The 13,421-nt window shown below is 36.6% G+C and overlaps 1 protein-coding gene across 1 annotated transcript in view; it reads left to right on the forward strand.

Moving 5' to 3' along the window:
- WDR70 (WD repeat domain 70) overlaps positions 1-13,421 on the forward strand; it is a 142,090-nt gene that overhangs the window by 74,882 nt on the left and 53,787 nt on the right. The window contains exon 10 of the mRNA XM_075019702.1: positions 7,997-8,171. Coding sequence (XP_074875803.1) covers positions 7,997-8,171 — 175 coding nt within the window. The remainder of the gene's footprint in view (positions 1-7,996; positions 8,172-13,421) is intronic.

The following is a 13,421-nucleotide window of genomic DNA, read 5'->3' on the forward strand; positions in this document are numbered from 1 at the left end:
TCTTTTTTCTGAGGTTGTAAAATTTCTCCCACCAAGCCTTTTGTTTTACTTACGTTCAGACTATTTGTTTTGATGTGAGGAAAATTCTGCTGGGCATTAGTAACTACATTGGAACTTTCCAGTAACTGTTAATGGAAAAGACTTATAGTAATGTTACTCTTCTGTTTTTACTTAAGATTTTCTATCATTTACTTTCCTCTTGATCTTCTACCTTTCTGTATATGATTTATATTTATATTAATATTTATATTAATAAGTTATACTGTCTTCCAGGATAGCAGTTACATTCTGAGCAGATTGCTGGTATCCTCATCTGTTAGTAAAAATGATGTATTATATGTAATGTATTTTTTAGCTGGTTTTAATTATGTAAGAACACTTGATTTACAAATAACTATTTCAAGATCTATACATCTAGCAAAACAAATCAGATATAAGAAAACAAATGTATTCTTCGTTAGGTATGCTAAGAACAAGTGTAGTTTAAATTTTGAGGGTCTTTTGAAAATCTGTGAAGAAGGTATAGATAAAAATCTTTTTCGAAAGGAAAAAATGTCTTGTAAAACTTTTAGGCCCCAGGTGAAACTTACTGGCTTGAATTAAAGCATTCAGAATCTTCGAAGTTAAAGACTGGAGATAGCAAGGTATTTATCTGAATTTTGCATTGCGCAATATAGTTCAGTGGGAATTCACAAGGGAGAAAAAGAGTCTAGAGCGGAATATTGGAATCTCTTTCATGATCCGTTCTGAAATCTTCCCCATTGTGTGACTGGATGCTCTTTCTTGTGCTTTGAGTTAACAGCTGCTGTTGATAGTTGATAAATGTCAACATTTATAATGCAGGATTATTTTTTTTTCTATGTTGTATTTTGTCATTCCTTCTCTCTACCAATCTGAGTTTGAAATATGTCTGCTATAATCTTTGACTTTGATGGAATTTTGGAGTTGGTCATTTTGATAAGCTGATCTGCAAATACTTTGGTGAAATTTTCAGGTTTTAAAAGAAGTAACAATGTAGTTAAAAAAAAATTGTGCAAAATACCACAGTGTATTTTTTCCATCACTTTGGACAGGCCACTAGAAGGGAATAGCTGAAATACGCAAGTCATTCATATGCAAATACAATATAACTTTATGTACAGGATCTGCTGGTTCAAGAAATTGAGAAAACATAGTCTTTTCACATTGGCTTGCTTTGTACATTAGTTGTGTCTCCAGCTCTGCTTTTATTCTGCAAGGGGTGCTCTTCCTGTAATGCAAAAACTGAAGCAAGGAAGAGATGCATAGATAATACCCCCTTGTTCATCACTGCATGGTCAAGGGCCTAATTAATTGTATGGACTGAAGAGATTCTTTTCTCGTATTGATAACCTTGAGGAAGGAAGGGACTGGATGGCTGAATGACTTAAGCCAATAATTTCTAAATCTGAGTTCTGCTTGGATGATATGTGTCAATATTAAATTGGTAAGATTTGTAGTATGTTAATTACTAGCTTATTTCTAGGAAGTTTGTTGCTACTTTTAAATTTTTACCCTCTTGAAGAATGCCTTTTTGTATTGTTAGCCTGACCAGTAGTTTAATCTGGGAAAACACAAAAATTACTCAGTCTGGAAAGCTAGTGAGCTTTGCATTTTAATAAAAACAGACTTATTGTGCCATAAGTAAGAGGTTCTGTTGTCAAGTATTCTACTGTGTCTTTACAACTGTGTGTTCATTATAACCTGAAAGGGGTTATATAGAATTATTGGTGGGTAACTCTTTGTATCTGAATGCATCTGTTGACCAGTTCCTCAGCAAGATGTGATTATATGTCATAACTTGCTAGTATTTGCTGCTGCTGCTGCTGTTTTCCTCCTGTGAACATGCTACACAGCTGACTTGAAAGCAGTCATACTAAATCTGGGATGCCATTATAACTGTTATATTCTGTTCCTTGCTTTTATTCTCCTTACCCGCACTGTCTCTTTCCATGTCTACTCTTCTCCCTGACCTCCATTAGGGGTTCTGGTTCCTTAGCCCAGTTGATACTCATTCATAGCCAGTTCTTCTCTGTCTCCTTTTCCAATTTAGTTTTCCTCAAATCTTGCATATATTGGCCAGCATCAAGTTTTTTGCTTAGAAATCTAGAACATCTACTCTCCATGCTTTCTCAGACATGCTTATGTGTCATTTCAATTTTGAGTTGGTTGCTGTGTAATAGATTCAGATGGGACAATGGGAGTAGTTCCCATTCATTGTTATTAGATTTCAGTCTAATTTCCCCCCCCCAGAGTAGTCATTATAATTCAGCTGTAATTACCCAAATGGTGGTAATTTCTCCTATCAAAAAAGGGCTACCAATTTTACTTGGAAATAGGGAAAAATATAGTTTCATAGTTGCTTCAACCCATTTGATGCATATCACATAAAAATGAGTTTTGATGGTTTTGTTTGTTTCTTACTCTGGTAAAATGTTTTATCTGTTAAATGTTTTTGTTTGGTTTTTTTTACATTTAGGGATTATTTAAGTAAAAGAGAAGCTGAAAAATTGTTATAAATTATTAAGTTGTGTCAATTTTTTTGGCAGTTCCTTCCATAGTTATTATTTTACTTATGTTGGATGTGACTTTTCTTGTATTCTGGTTTAAATTATTTTAACTCTGTTCAGATGCTGGGAGTAGGTAGCTTATTTAGAAGCTTTTCTGCCAAGCAAGTATGGAAAGTTTCTCTGGATTTCTCCATCTGTTTGTGTGTACAATTTTTTTCAGTGTCTGGCAGGTGATTCAGCCGTCATTGGGTCCCATGTGCTCAACAGAAGAAGACTATAACTTCTGCTGAAAGAGGGCAAAGAGAATACAATAATGAAAGTTTTCTTGCTGACATAGTCTTGTACCAGCATCTGCATGAAGTGCATGTTAACAGAACTTTTCAGCTATTTCTTATCTATCTATTGTCTTTACATACTCTGCTTTAGGTAATTTTTCACCATATTATGTAAGCATCTTAATTTCATTCCTGTATAGGTAATGTTGGTTGATGTCATAAAAAAGATGAAAAAAAAATCTTGCTTTAAGATCAGTTACTTTTTTATAAAGAGGCATAATTTAACACTTTTAAAAATGTGTTTTCTATCACTGATGACCTGGAATTCTGTGCTTTGCCAATAAATACCATTGCAGTGGTATTTATATGATGATTTTAAAGTATGTTATAGCTTTCCAAGGTAGCCTTTTGGGCAACCTTATATTACAAAAGGTAAACACTACTATATATTACAAAGATAAGCATTGTAATATAATTACTAGATGTACGACATTAAGCCTGATCTGTACTTTTAGCAGTAATGTATTCTGTTGCATTTTTGTATTTTAAGTATGATAAGAATAGACGTAATTATTAAGAATAGACTTAATATATTTATACTACATTAAATGCCAGTAGCATTCAATATTGTGCAAGACAGTATTGCAGTCCAGTACAAACAGAGGAGATGGGGCAGGCAGAGAAGCTTAGTGGAATTCAACAGGTCAGGACTTTAATGTTTGAATTGGTTTACTCCTTGAATTCCAGCAGATTGTAGTAGAATAGGATTAGAATGGTCAGTGGCTTGCTGAATCAGGATTTAGAGAAATTTTCTGGGCTTGCAGGCTGGGAAATACAGCTACATAAATACCTTTTAATAATCTGTGTAATATAGCAGCATTGTCAATAATTAATTTTATTAGAAATTTTGACTTAGGAATAACACCATAAGAACATTAGAAAAAGGGGGGAAAAAGAGAAAAACTGTTTGTGGGGGAAAAAAAAAATACACCCCACTGCGCCCCCCCCCCCCCCCCCCCCGAACCCCAGTAATTAAATTAGTTGTTTATTATGGGTCATTTAATTTCTTGGTGGTCAGGAAAATATCCGCATTACCTTTCCAAAAGAGCATTCCCATCCTTTTCTAAGTTGCTTTGAATTGCTCTTGGCAAATACAAGAACTTTACAAAATCTGTTTTGCAGATGTGGAATCCACCATTTTAAAAAGTTAAATTTAAACTTTTGTATGTGGAGCCTTTTTCATGGAAGTTTTCTTTGAAAAGAAATTTATGACAGATAAATTAAAAATATTTATGTGGCTGTGTGTATCATTCAGTATATTAAAATTTGATGTGATGACAGAATGACATTATAAGTTGGAGAGATAGTTTAAAAAAAAATCCCTATATGACTTTTTTACTAAAGAACAAAGTTTCATTAAACATAGTTTGTTTTCAGATGGAAAAAAGCCTAATTCAGGAAATGTTTCCTTTTGTTTTCATTGGAGTTCAAAAATATCTCGGTTATACCTATCAACAGATAAACATTAGTATAATACTTCTGCTAAATGCTGCAACATAGAGTGTGAAATAATGCTATTCTTCCATCCACACTTACTTAGGCCTAGAGAGATACTCTCAGTAAGACAGTTTTTTGACCAAAACAAGTCTCCTGGAGCTGATCTGATTGATGCAGGAGTAAAATTTTTTGTTTGTTTCAACACAAAAAACATAAGATTGGACCCAGAGTAGGTCAGGAAGTGAAAATGGGACCTCTGTAATAATCTCAGTTATTTTTTTGTTATGTCTGAGGAGGAGGAGGAATCATTAAATGGTACAAAATATTCTGTAAAACAACAGAGGCATGATTAGAAATTGTGCTCTGAGTTGACTGTGATAAGGTATGGTGACTGAGGGTCAGCAGCAGAAATGTAGAGAAAATACAGAAGCAGCCTTAGTTAGCATTTGTTTGCCATATTGCCAATTTAAAGACATCTTCCGTGAAGGTAAATTTTTTGGCTTTCTGTGCTTCCTTTCTTGTTTATCCCTTTTCCTTCTGGCTAGAGTGGGAGGAGTTAAATATTAAGAAGTTTTAGGTGTTGTGAGGGAAAGGGACTGGAAAAAGGCTTCAAGTGAGTTTCAAGTGTGAACAGCAGATGGGGGAAAAGCATCAAAGTGCCTGCTGAAAGAAGAGATGGGATGCTGAGGTAGTTATTGACAGAGCATGGAGGCTAAAAGGGGAATGTCAGAGCAAATTAGGCTATGTCATACTCAGACTGTGTGATGAGGGCCCTTAGACCGGGGTAGTGAAAGTATCTCCTGGAGGTACTTCAGTGATCCCTATGTTTCTAGTCCATCACTGTTCTGAAGGAAAACATAAAACATATATAGTTTATAGATGACTCCTAATGTTTTCTTTGGTGGTGCTTCAGTCAGAAATGGTGGGCTGATTGATTCATGTGGTAAGCTGAAATTTTGTCTATAGTATTATGAGATGTGTTTGCAATATGATGTCCATTTTTTAATAAAAATTGGAAATGTTTCCATGAAGAATAAAAATACTTAAAAGATCTGAAGTGAAAGAAGAGATTAAAGAGCTCAGTCTTAGCTCAAGAGTTAAGGCCACTCTGGGAATGGTTGATCAATTTGTAAGTAATACATAGGTGATTTCTTATATAATATTTCTTTTATGTTAGTCAAAAAGTTTTATAGTTAGATCCAATAGCAGCAAGGCACCAGTAACACATATTCAGTGTGGAGATATTAAGAAAACATTGGGGGGATGTTAAACATACCATAGGCTCTGCAGGCATTTTTAACAGGGCATGTAACTCATATGTGAGGGAGTGTGGCCAACTGTCTGCAGCAGAAGCAGCAGCTCAGGAAACTTGGATTTTTTTGTCTGACCTGCTGATACTACAGTTGATTTAGGGCTCACATCTTTTTTAATCTGTGTTATAAGAGAGAGAACTATACAAGTGTTACTTCTTCCTTTACAGTTGAAAGGTAAAATGAGTAAGAAGGTTTGAATATGCTCTATAGCGTTGTGTATGAGTTGAGGTTTTGACAGGACATTGGGCACTAAAAAGGGGAGACTGAAGGATTTTTAAAAGTCTTTCTGTGCCAGCAGAAATGAGGAATTAGGATGGTGAAGGATTCTGATTGTTTTTGGAATTGCAGCTGAGATGTTTGTGAGGCATCTTCGATAAAAAGGCAAACGGGGAGGCGGGCTTTAAACTTCCCTGCACATAACCATGTCACCAGGTACACCCTCTGAGAAGTGGGTATGCTAGGCAGTCCTGGGAAACTTGCACTGTAAGAAAGGAAGTAGCTTTCCAGCAGGAAATGGCCATCACAAGAGGAGGAAGAGACCTGGAGGTACAAGACGTTCAAATGGGACTCTGGAAGGATTGAATATTATGAGGGAAGGGAACTGGAAAAAGACTCAAGTTTTGAGTAAATATCAGAATGGGAGAAATTGTCAATGGGCCTGTTTAAAGGTAGAAGACTGAGATGGTTATTGGCAACACATGGAGTGGAAAAGGGGAATCTCAGAATCACATAATGGTTGAGGATGGAAGTGACCTCTGAAGATCCTCTAATCCAACCATCCTGTTCAAAGAAGGGTCACCTAGGCACTTAGCATATGGCCATGTGCAGACCAGGCAGGTTTTGAATAACTCCCAGAAAGGCGACGCCATAACCTTGCTGGGCAACCTGTTCTGTATAGCAGTGTGGATTTATTTAAGTGACCCAGTGAAAAAAAAAAAAGAAAGAAAAAAAACCCTCAAACCCAAACCAACCATCAGAACGCTTGCATGTCTTATGCTAGAGTTCCAAATAGAGCAATGAAGTGATGCCTTACAGATATGAGATTTGAAGACTTTTAAAAATGAGACTAATCTTGACTTTATTATGGACAACTGGAGATTCATTTTATGTCAGTTACTGATTTCTCATTACTGTCATTAAATGTGCAATTAAATATAACTTCTATGACCTATTTCCAGCTCATTTTCTTGTCTGTTTTATCCTAGAATTATATATATATCAGGTCTGTAGTCTGTCTGGTCTTTCAGATCTGATGGAAGTTCCTAATGTTATGCCACAGTGTCTCGTCTTGTTCTGGAGAGATGGCAGCCTTTGTTAAAGTGGTATTTGCTTTGCTAGAGACCAGTGAATTACGTGCTGTTGGATCATAGGCAATGTTTGTATAGTCTAAACAAATGAGGTTGTCTTGAGAACTTAGTGATTTTTTTTTCTTTCTAAATTAATGATCTTCCTTCCTTTGCCAAATCCTGAAACTCTTCTCTGCATTAGATGCTAGAAGAGTTTTGAATTTTTTTATCTGGAAGGAACTCAACATATTAAATGGACAGAAAACATTTGTATAAGACAGTTAAAAGAGTCCACCTGTATCTCAGTGGTTTAGTTCTCTCTCATTTGGATGTTTTTGTGTATCTAAGAAACATTGAAGATCCAGGCAGATATTCTTTTTCCACTAAAACGAAAAAGGATGTATTTATTTTGCTAATAATGTGGGAAAAACTCAACTTGAAAAAACAATGTTACATAAATGAGTCTTTGTAAAGTTTTACAACAGAATTCTAAGACCTTCAAGATTAGTGGAAGAGAACTACAATAATATTACAATTAATTGTTTAAAAATGCCTTTTTTAAAATAAAGAAAAATCTGAAGAATAACCAGCCAGTTAAAAGCAGGTTTATCAGTTGTTGTTATGTCAGAACAATTAAGACAATCTGTTTAGTTAATGAATCTGTATCAACATTCATGCGTGTTTCCTAAGTCTTCATTCTTGTTAAGGACTGAATACTTTTCATCTTCCTGATTTCCAGTGACAGTGGAGACTATGTAGTACCTGCATAGTAACTTTTGGTCATTTGTCCACTTGTAAATAATTTTTATGTATTTACATAAGAGTTTGGGAAGAACTGATTTTGTTTTGTTTGTTTGTTTATTTTTTTAACCTTCACATGCATGTTAGTGAATATGATGTTTCCTACCTGAAAAGTTGTCATGTTAGTTTCATGACTGCCATACCATATCTTAAGTGCTATTTTGCCATTACAACTTTATTTGAATAATATTATATGCCATTTATGCTGAAAAAGGTGTTTGATTATGTCATAAGAAGAATTATTTCATATGTATTAACTTTATCTAAAACAACTCTTTATTTAAACCTTTTTTCAGAACTGTGAGGACGTGGGATGTTAACAATGAAAAAAAGCACAAAAGCGTATTTAAACCACGATCAGTTCAAGGTAAACGGGTGATTCCTACAACCTGCACATACAGCAGAGATGGTAAACTTATTGCAGCTGGCTGCCAGGATGGCTCCATCCAGATCTGGGATAGGAATATGAGTGTAAGTCAAGTATTTGATTACAATATATGCTACTAATATATCAAGTGCTGAATGTTGAACCTGATAAAATAAATTATGGTAGATTTATACTTATATTTACACCACCCCCACCCCCTAAACAATCCCCCCCCTGATTAAATCATAGGCAAAATTTAATATTTCTTCTGTATCTCTACAACTGATCATTCAGTGTGCTGCTATTCAATTCAGAACACTGAGGAAACTCTCGGCAGTCTGTTTTTAAAAAAAAAAAGAAAAGTTGGACACATACATGTATTTAGAATATTATTCATTTAAGATATGATGCTTGTGGAAAAAGCTGTAATTTCTTGTTGGTTCTTAAGTAATTAAAAATGTATACTTCCGTATGTTGTTCAAGATATTGAATACATTAAGCAGTAACTCATAAAACTTCATACTGAAATCAGTTATTCATCCAGATAATAGGCAGAGAAGAGTACCCAAGTGGGTGAGGATAAGGGTAATGCTGCACATTAAATGCCAAATGTTGTTACATTGTCTTATGTGTAAAAATTAACACTGAGGCAAATTTGAACAATTTATGTAAATACAGTGTGGTCAGAAGGAGTCAGATGGGAACTATTTCAAATTTTTTAAGATTATGAAATATACTCTGTAATTCTTCTGTTCATAATGAACTTAAAATTGAATTTCCAGTAGTTATGAATCTAACTAATCCTGCATTTCTATCTAATCCTGCACTTGGGTCACAACAACCCCATGCAGAGCTGCAGGCTTGGGGAAGAGCGGCTGGAAAGCTGCCTGGCAGAGAAAGACCTACGGGTGCTGGTCGACAGCCGGCTGAATATGAGCCAGCAGTGTGCCCAGGTGGCCAAGAAGGCCAACGGCATCCTGGCCTGTATCAGAAATGGTGTGGCCAGCAGGAGCAGGGAGGTGGTTGTTCCCCTGTACTGGGCACTGGTGAGGCCGCCCCTCGAGTGCTGTGTTCAGTTTTGGGCCCCTCACTGCAGGAAAGACATGGAGGTGCTGGAGCGTGTCCAGAGAAGGGCAACCAAGCTGGTGAGGGGCCTGGAGCACAAGTCTTGTGAGGAGCGGCCGAGGGAGCTGGGGCTGTTTAGTCTGGAGAAGAGGAGGCTGAGGGGAGACCTTATCGCTCTCTACAACTGCCTGAAAGGAGGGTGTAGTGAGGTGGGTGCTGGTCTTTTCTGTCAAGTAACTAGTGATAGGATGAAAGGAAACGGCCTCAATTTGCACCAGGGGAGGTTTAGATTGGGTATTAGGAAAAATTTCTTTACTGAGAGGGTTGTCAGGATTTGGACCAGGCTGCCCAGGGAAGTGGTTGAGTCACCATCCCTGGAGGTGTTCAAAAAGCACGTAGACAAGGTACTCCAGAACATGGTTTAGTGGGCATGGTTGATGGTTGGATTCGATGATCTTGAAGGTCTTTTCCAACCTAAATGATTCTATGATTCTATAACCGACAAGGAATATGTACAATTCTTGCTACTACTTTATAATTCAAAGGCTAGAGCAATCAGTGCTTCTTGTTGCTTTGTGTAGTATAGTTTACAAACCAGTCCAGTTCCAAGAGTTTAATTTTGCAATGTCGAGTGCAAATTCACCAGGCAAAGCTTTACTGCTTTTAAAATTAATCATCCTAATAATCATCCATATCTCCTTTATGCCCATCTTACCCAAAGAATTGATGCCCAGTCCCTTTCACTTCAGTGGGATAAGTACTTATGGCATGCATAGGAGGAGAAAATGAGGTTGGGGTCAATTTTTTTGGAAGCCAAAGTAAGATTACAGAGGAAGTGGGGAGAGGGGCAGGATCCTTTGAATCAAAATGACATCATGAATCTTTGAAAGCTGTACAACTCCAATAAGATGGCTTTAGGGAAATAATACTGAACCAATACAAGTTACTTTAGTCTGTTCATCTTTCAAAACATTTGATTTTAAAAAGGAAAACAGGCAATTTAGGGAACTTTTCACAAAGATTGAATTAAATTTGATTGCTGGAGGCAAGAGGAAATGTATAGATGTAAAAGGAGAAGAAAGCCTGTTGATCATAATCAAAGTACAGCCTGTATTTTGGGATTGTCATCTATTTTTATTTCTGTTTTTATTTCCACTATAAACCCAGTAAAACTTCCTAATGGCATGAAGCTTGAGAATTCATCCTAAGTGTAAACTTGTTCTAACAGAATAATAAATTTTTCAGAGACTGGCTTTCATCACCTGTGTATGTTGTTTAATTTAACATATACAGTATTGAAATATTAAGCTTTCTGGTGTAGTTTTAACAATAGTGCACTTGGTAGTCTGCTTTTTCATGTGCTTTTCCTTTTGAACTTTAGTGTGTTTATAAGATGACATATTGCAATGCTGATTGAGTGCAGTTTAAGGTGATTATGAATAATTTAAAGATATATCCTGTGCATCATGTGCAATTTCCAACTGGTGACCCCTGTATAACAATGGGGTTATACTATACAAGACTAAAGTGATTTTCTAGTGGAAATGAAGTTGGTAGTGTCCTTGGGTTTATATTTTCAAAGCCTAAAGAATTTTTGTCTTTGCTTTTGTTGGTGTCATTAAGAAATGTGCAAGATTTTTGTGTAAAGAAGCAGTGTGAATTGGTTTTTTAGTGACATTCTTATCTAAAGCTGCTGGTACCCTCTGGAAATCTCCGTGTATAGTTAAAATCAGGCATTTCAAAAGGCATCTTGATGAAATGATTAAGAAAAGAAAAAGCTTTCATCTTACATTTGGGGGGTGAGGGAGGGATAATGAAAAAAAAATTTAAAAAGGAACGTGTTCAAAGTAGGATTTAGAAAGAGGAGGATGGGAATGACGCCTGCACTGGGATGATGAAAACACTTACTGGCCTGACAGGATGCAGAGAGGCTTGCAAAGACAAACAAGAAAACGTTAAGTCATGACAAAGTGAACATGCAAACATGCAGTTTTGGGGGTATGAACTATATGAGAGACAGGAAAATAGGTAAAGCTGTGGAGAATCAAGACTTGAGGGTTAAGCTGCTTGAAGAAATATATAGTAGAAATACTAACTTCTGGTTTTTGAAGAAGAATCTTTTTAATTCCTCTCCAGCAGGTATCACTTGACTTTGTTGAAACAAGCGTAGAGCTGTATACACAGATTTTGCTGTACTACAGTACAGCTCTGTTTCAAGTCAAAATTAAGACAGCATTTATGTTTAACTTGAGAAGGCTCTATTGAATCTGTAACAAAAATCACTAGTGTTTGAAAGCAGAAAATAGTTGCTATAGTTCCTTGTACTTGATCAGTTAAGAATGATTCTGGCATCATTGTTTTAGATAGGGATTTGGCACATACACAGCAGGAAGGACAGATTCAGGAAGGTGTTTAAAGTTAACTGTAACTTAGTTGACCGTAGTGCCATGCCAGAGCTGATCTGATAAAGGCCTGTTTTGACTGTCTGAATTCATTTTTGCATTTAAGCAAAAATATAAATGACATTTCAACCCTGCTGTTGAATGCCCATACCACTATTCCTGCGTATGAGAGTAACAGCACAAACTAAATCCAGGAAGGTGTTCCTACGAGATATTATGGCTTACACTATGTACTATCCATAGTGCCTGTTATCCAGGTGTCTGTGAAGGTTTTTAGACACATTTATTTTTGACAGGAGTAAAAACTCCTGTCAAACACAGAGCCCACTTCAGAGAGATGGAAGTTTCTCTGTGCTTCAGTGAAAATGTAAAGCCCCTGCTTTCCCATAGGAGAAGGGTCATGAAAACAGCAGTACCAAGGGCAGAAGTGGATACCCTGATAGGAAGGAGGGTCTGATAATGCCCCTTCCTAGAGTAAAAGGGGCACTCATTAGAGGCAGGCACACTGTTGCCGTGCTGGTAGGAAGCCACTCTTCCTCTGGGTGTTCACAAAGACCGTACCACTTTACGAGGTGGCAGAAGCTCCCTGATGAAGCTCCCAGAAATTGTCTTTGCCACTGTAGCTGTAGTTTCTGACTGCTGGTTATAGGTTTATTATCTTCTGCTCCACATGTGACTTGCTAACTTTACACCTGACTACCTGAATCCTACTGATGTGTCTATCAAAGGGCAAACAAGTTAAAAGTCAAACTTGTGTGTTGGTGTCCCCATCACCACTGTGGCATCACTTGCCTTTGCTGCTCAGTAGTGTAGAACTTGGTGCAGAATGGTGTGATTAAATAATTCTTTGAATTTTTTTTATTTATTTATAGAAACAAGATCTTTTCTATCCCATGTTTTATCATCCCTGCTGAAGTCAAAGTAGCTGTTTGTTGTAAGTCATCATCATGAGTTAGTTGTTTTTCCCAAGCCACTTAGAGCTGCCTCAGTATCTGCTTTTTTTTCATTAAGTTGTTGTGCCTAGGAAGTGATTTTGATAGTGATCAATTTCCTTCTTTAGTTCTGACTAGTAATGCATACCTTAAGTGTTTCATTCAGTTTTCTGCTTCCACGTTTTTTTTTGGTGAAATTCCAAATCACCCAGCTGTATGTAGTGAGAGTAAAAACACTTTTGGAACTTTTGGAGGAAGACTTTTTTGGTCTTCATGACACTGACATTGGTAACTTGCTAATGCTGAAGTTAGCCAAACGCATTCTGGCTCTGCCTTGCCTTTCTCCAAACTTCCTCAGCATGATCATGATCCATTATAATCACCTGCCTCAGAGGATTTTTTCATTTTGTCATAAATCTGTGTTATTTTCTCATGTATGTTATTTTGTCAGTCCATGGTTTTTTTTTAAGGTTCATGTACATGTGCATTTACAGTGCACATTAGCAGAATGATCTGTCAGTGTCTTTGAAATATTATGAACACTGTCAACTTGGCTTAAAATAACAGCTTCAAAGGACGTAAAAAATAACTTCCTTCAAACTTCCAATGAACAGTGGAAACAATAGTGTGAAATAGTCAATCATAACATAATACATTAGGACCCTCTCAATTTAAATGTTCTGAGATGTGGGGAAGGGTCTGGCAAATATGGAGAGTTGGAGAGTGTTAGTGGTCAAAATAAGTAAGATAGGACCTTGAAAATTACTGATTCATAGGGCAGTGCAGTAAAACGGCTAGATTTACCTGCAGTTCAAATAGGTTCAACTTCCTTATCTTGCCTGTGCTTGCCCATTCAGAGCTTTTTGCAAGACCAGTGGTAATACATATTGCTGAACACGCTGTCCGTGGAGCCAGTCCTTAGTATCAAGAATGAAGTGTGTCTTTGAATCAGTGA

Source organism: Buteo buteo, chromosome Z, assembly GCF_964188355.1.
Source record: "Buteo buteo chromosome Z, bButBut1.hap1.1, whole genome shotgun sequence".
NCBI classification, from domain to species: Eukaryota; Metazoa; Chordata; class Aves; order Accipitriformes; family Accipitridae; genus Buteo; species Buteo buteo.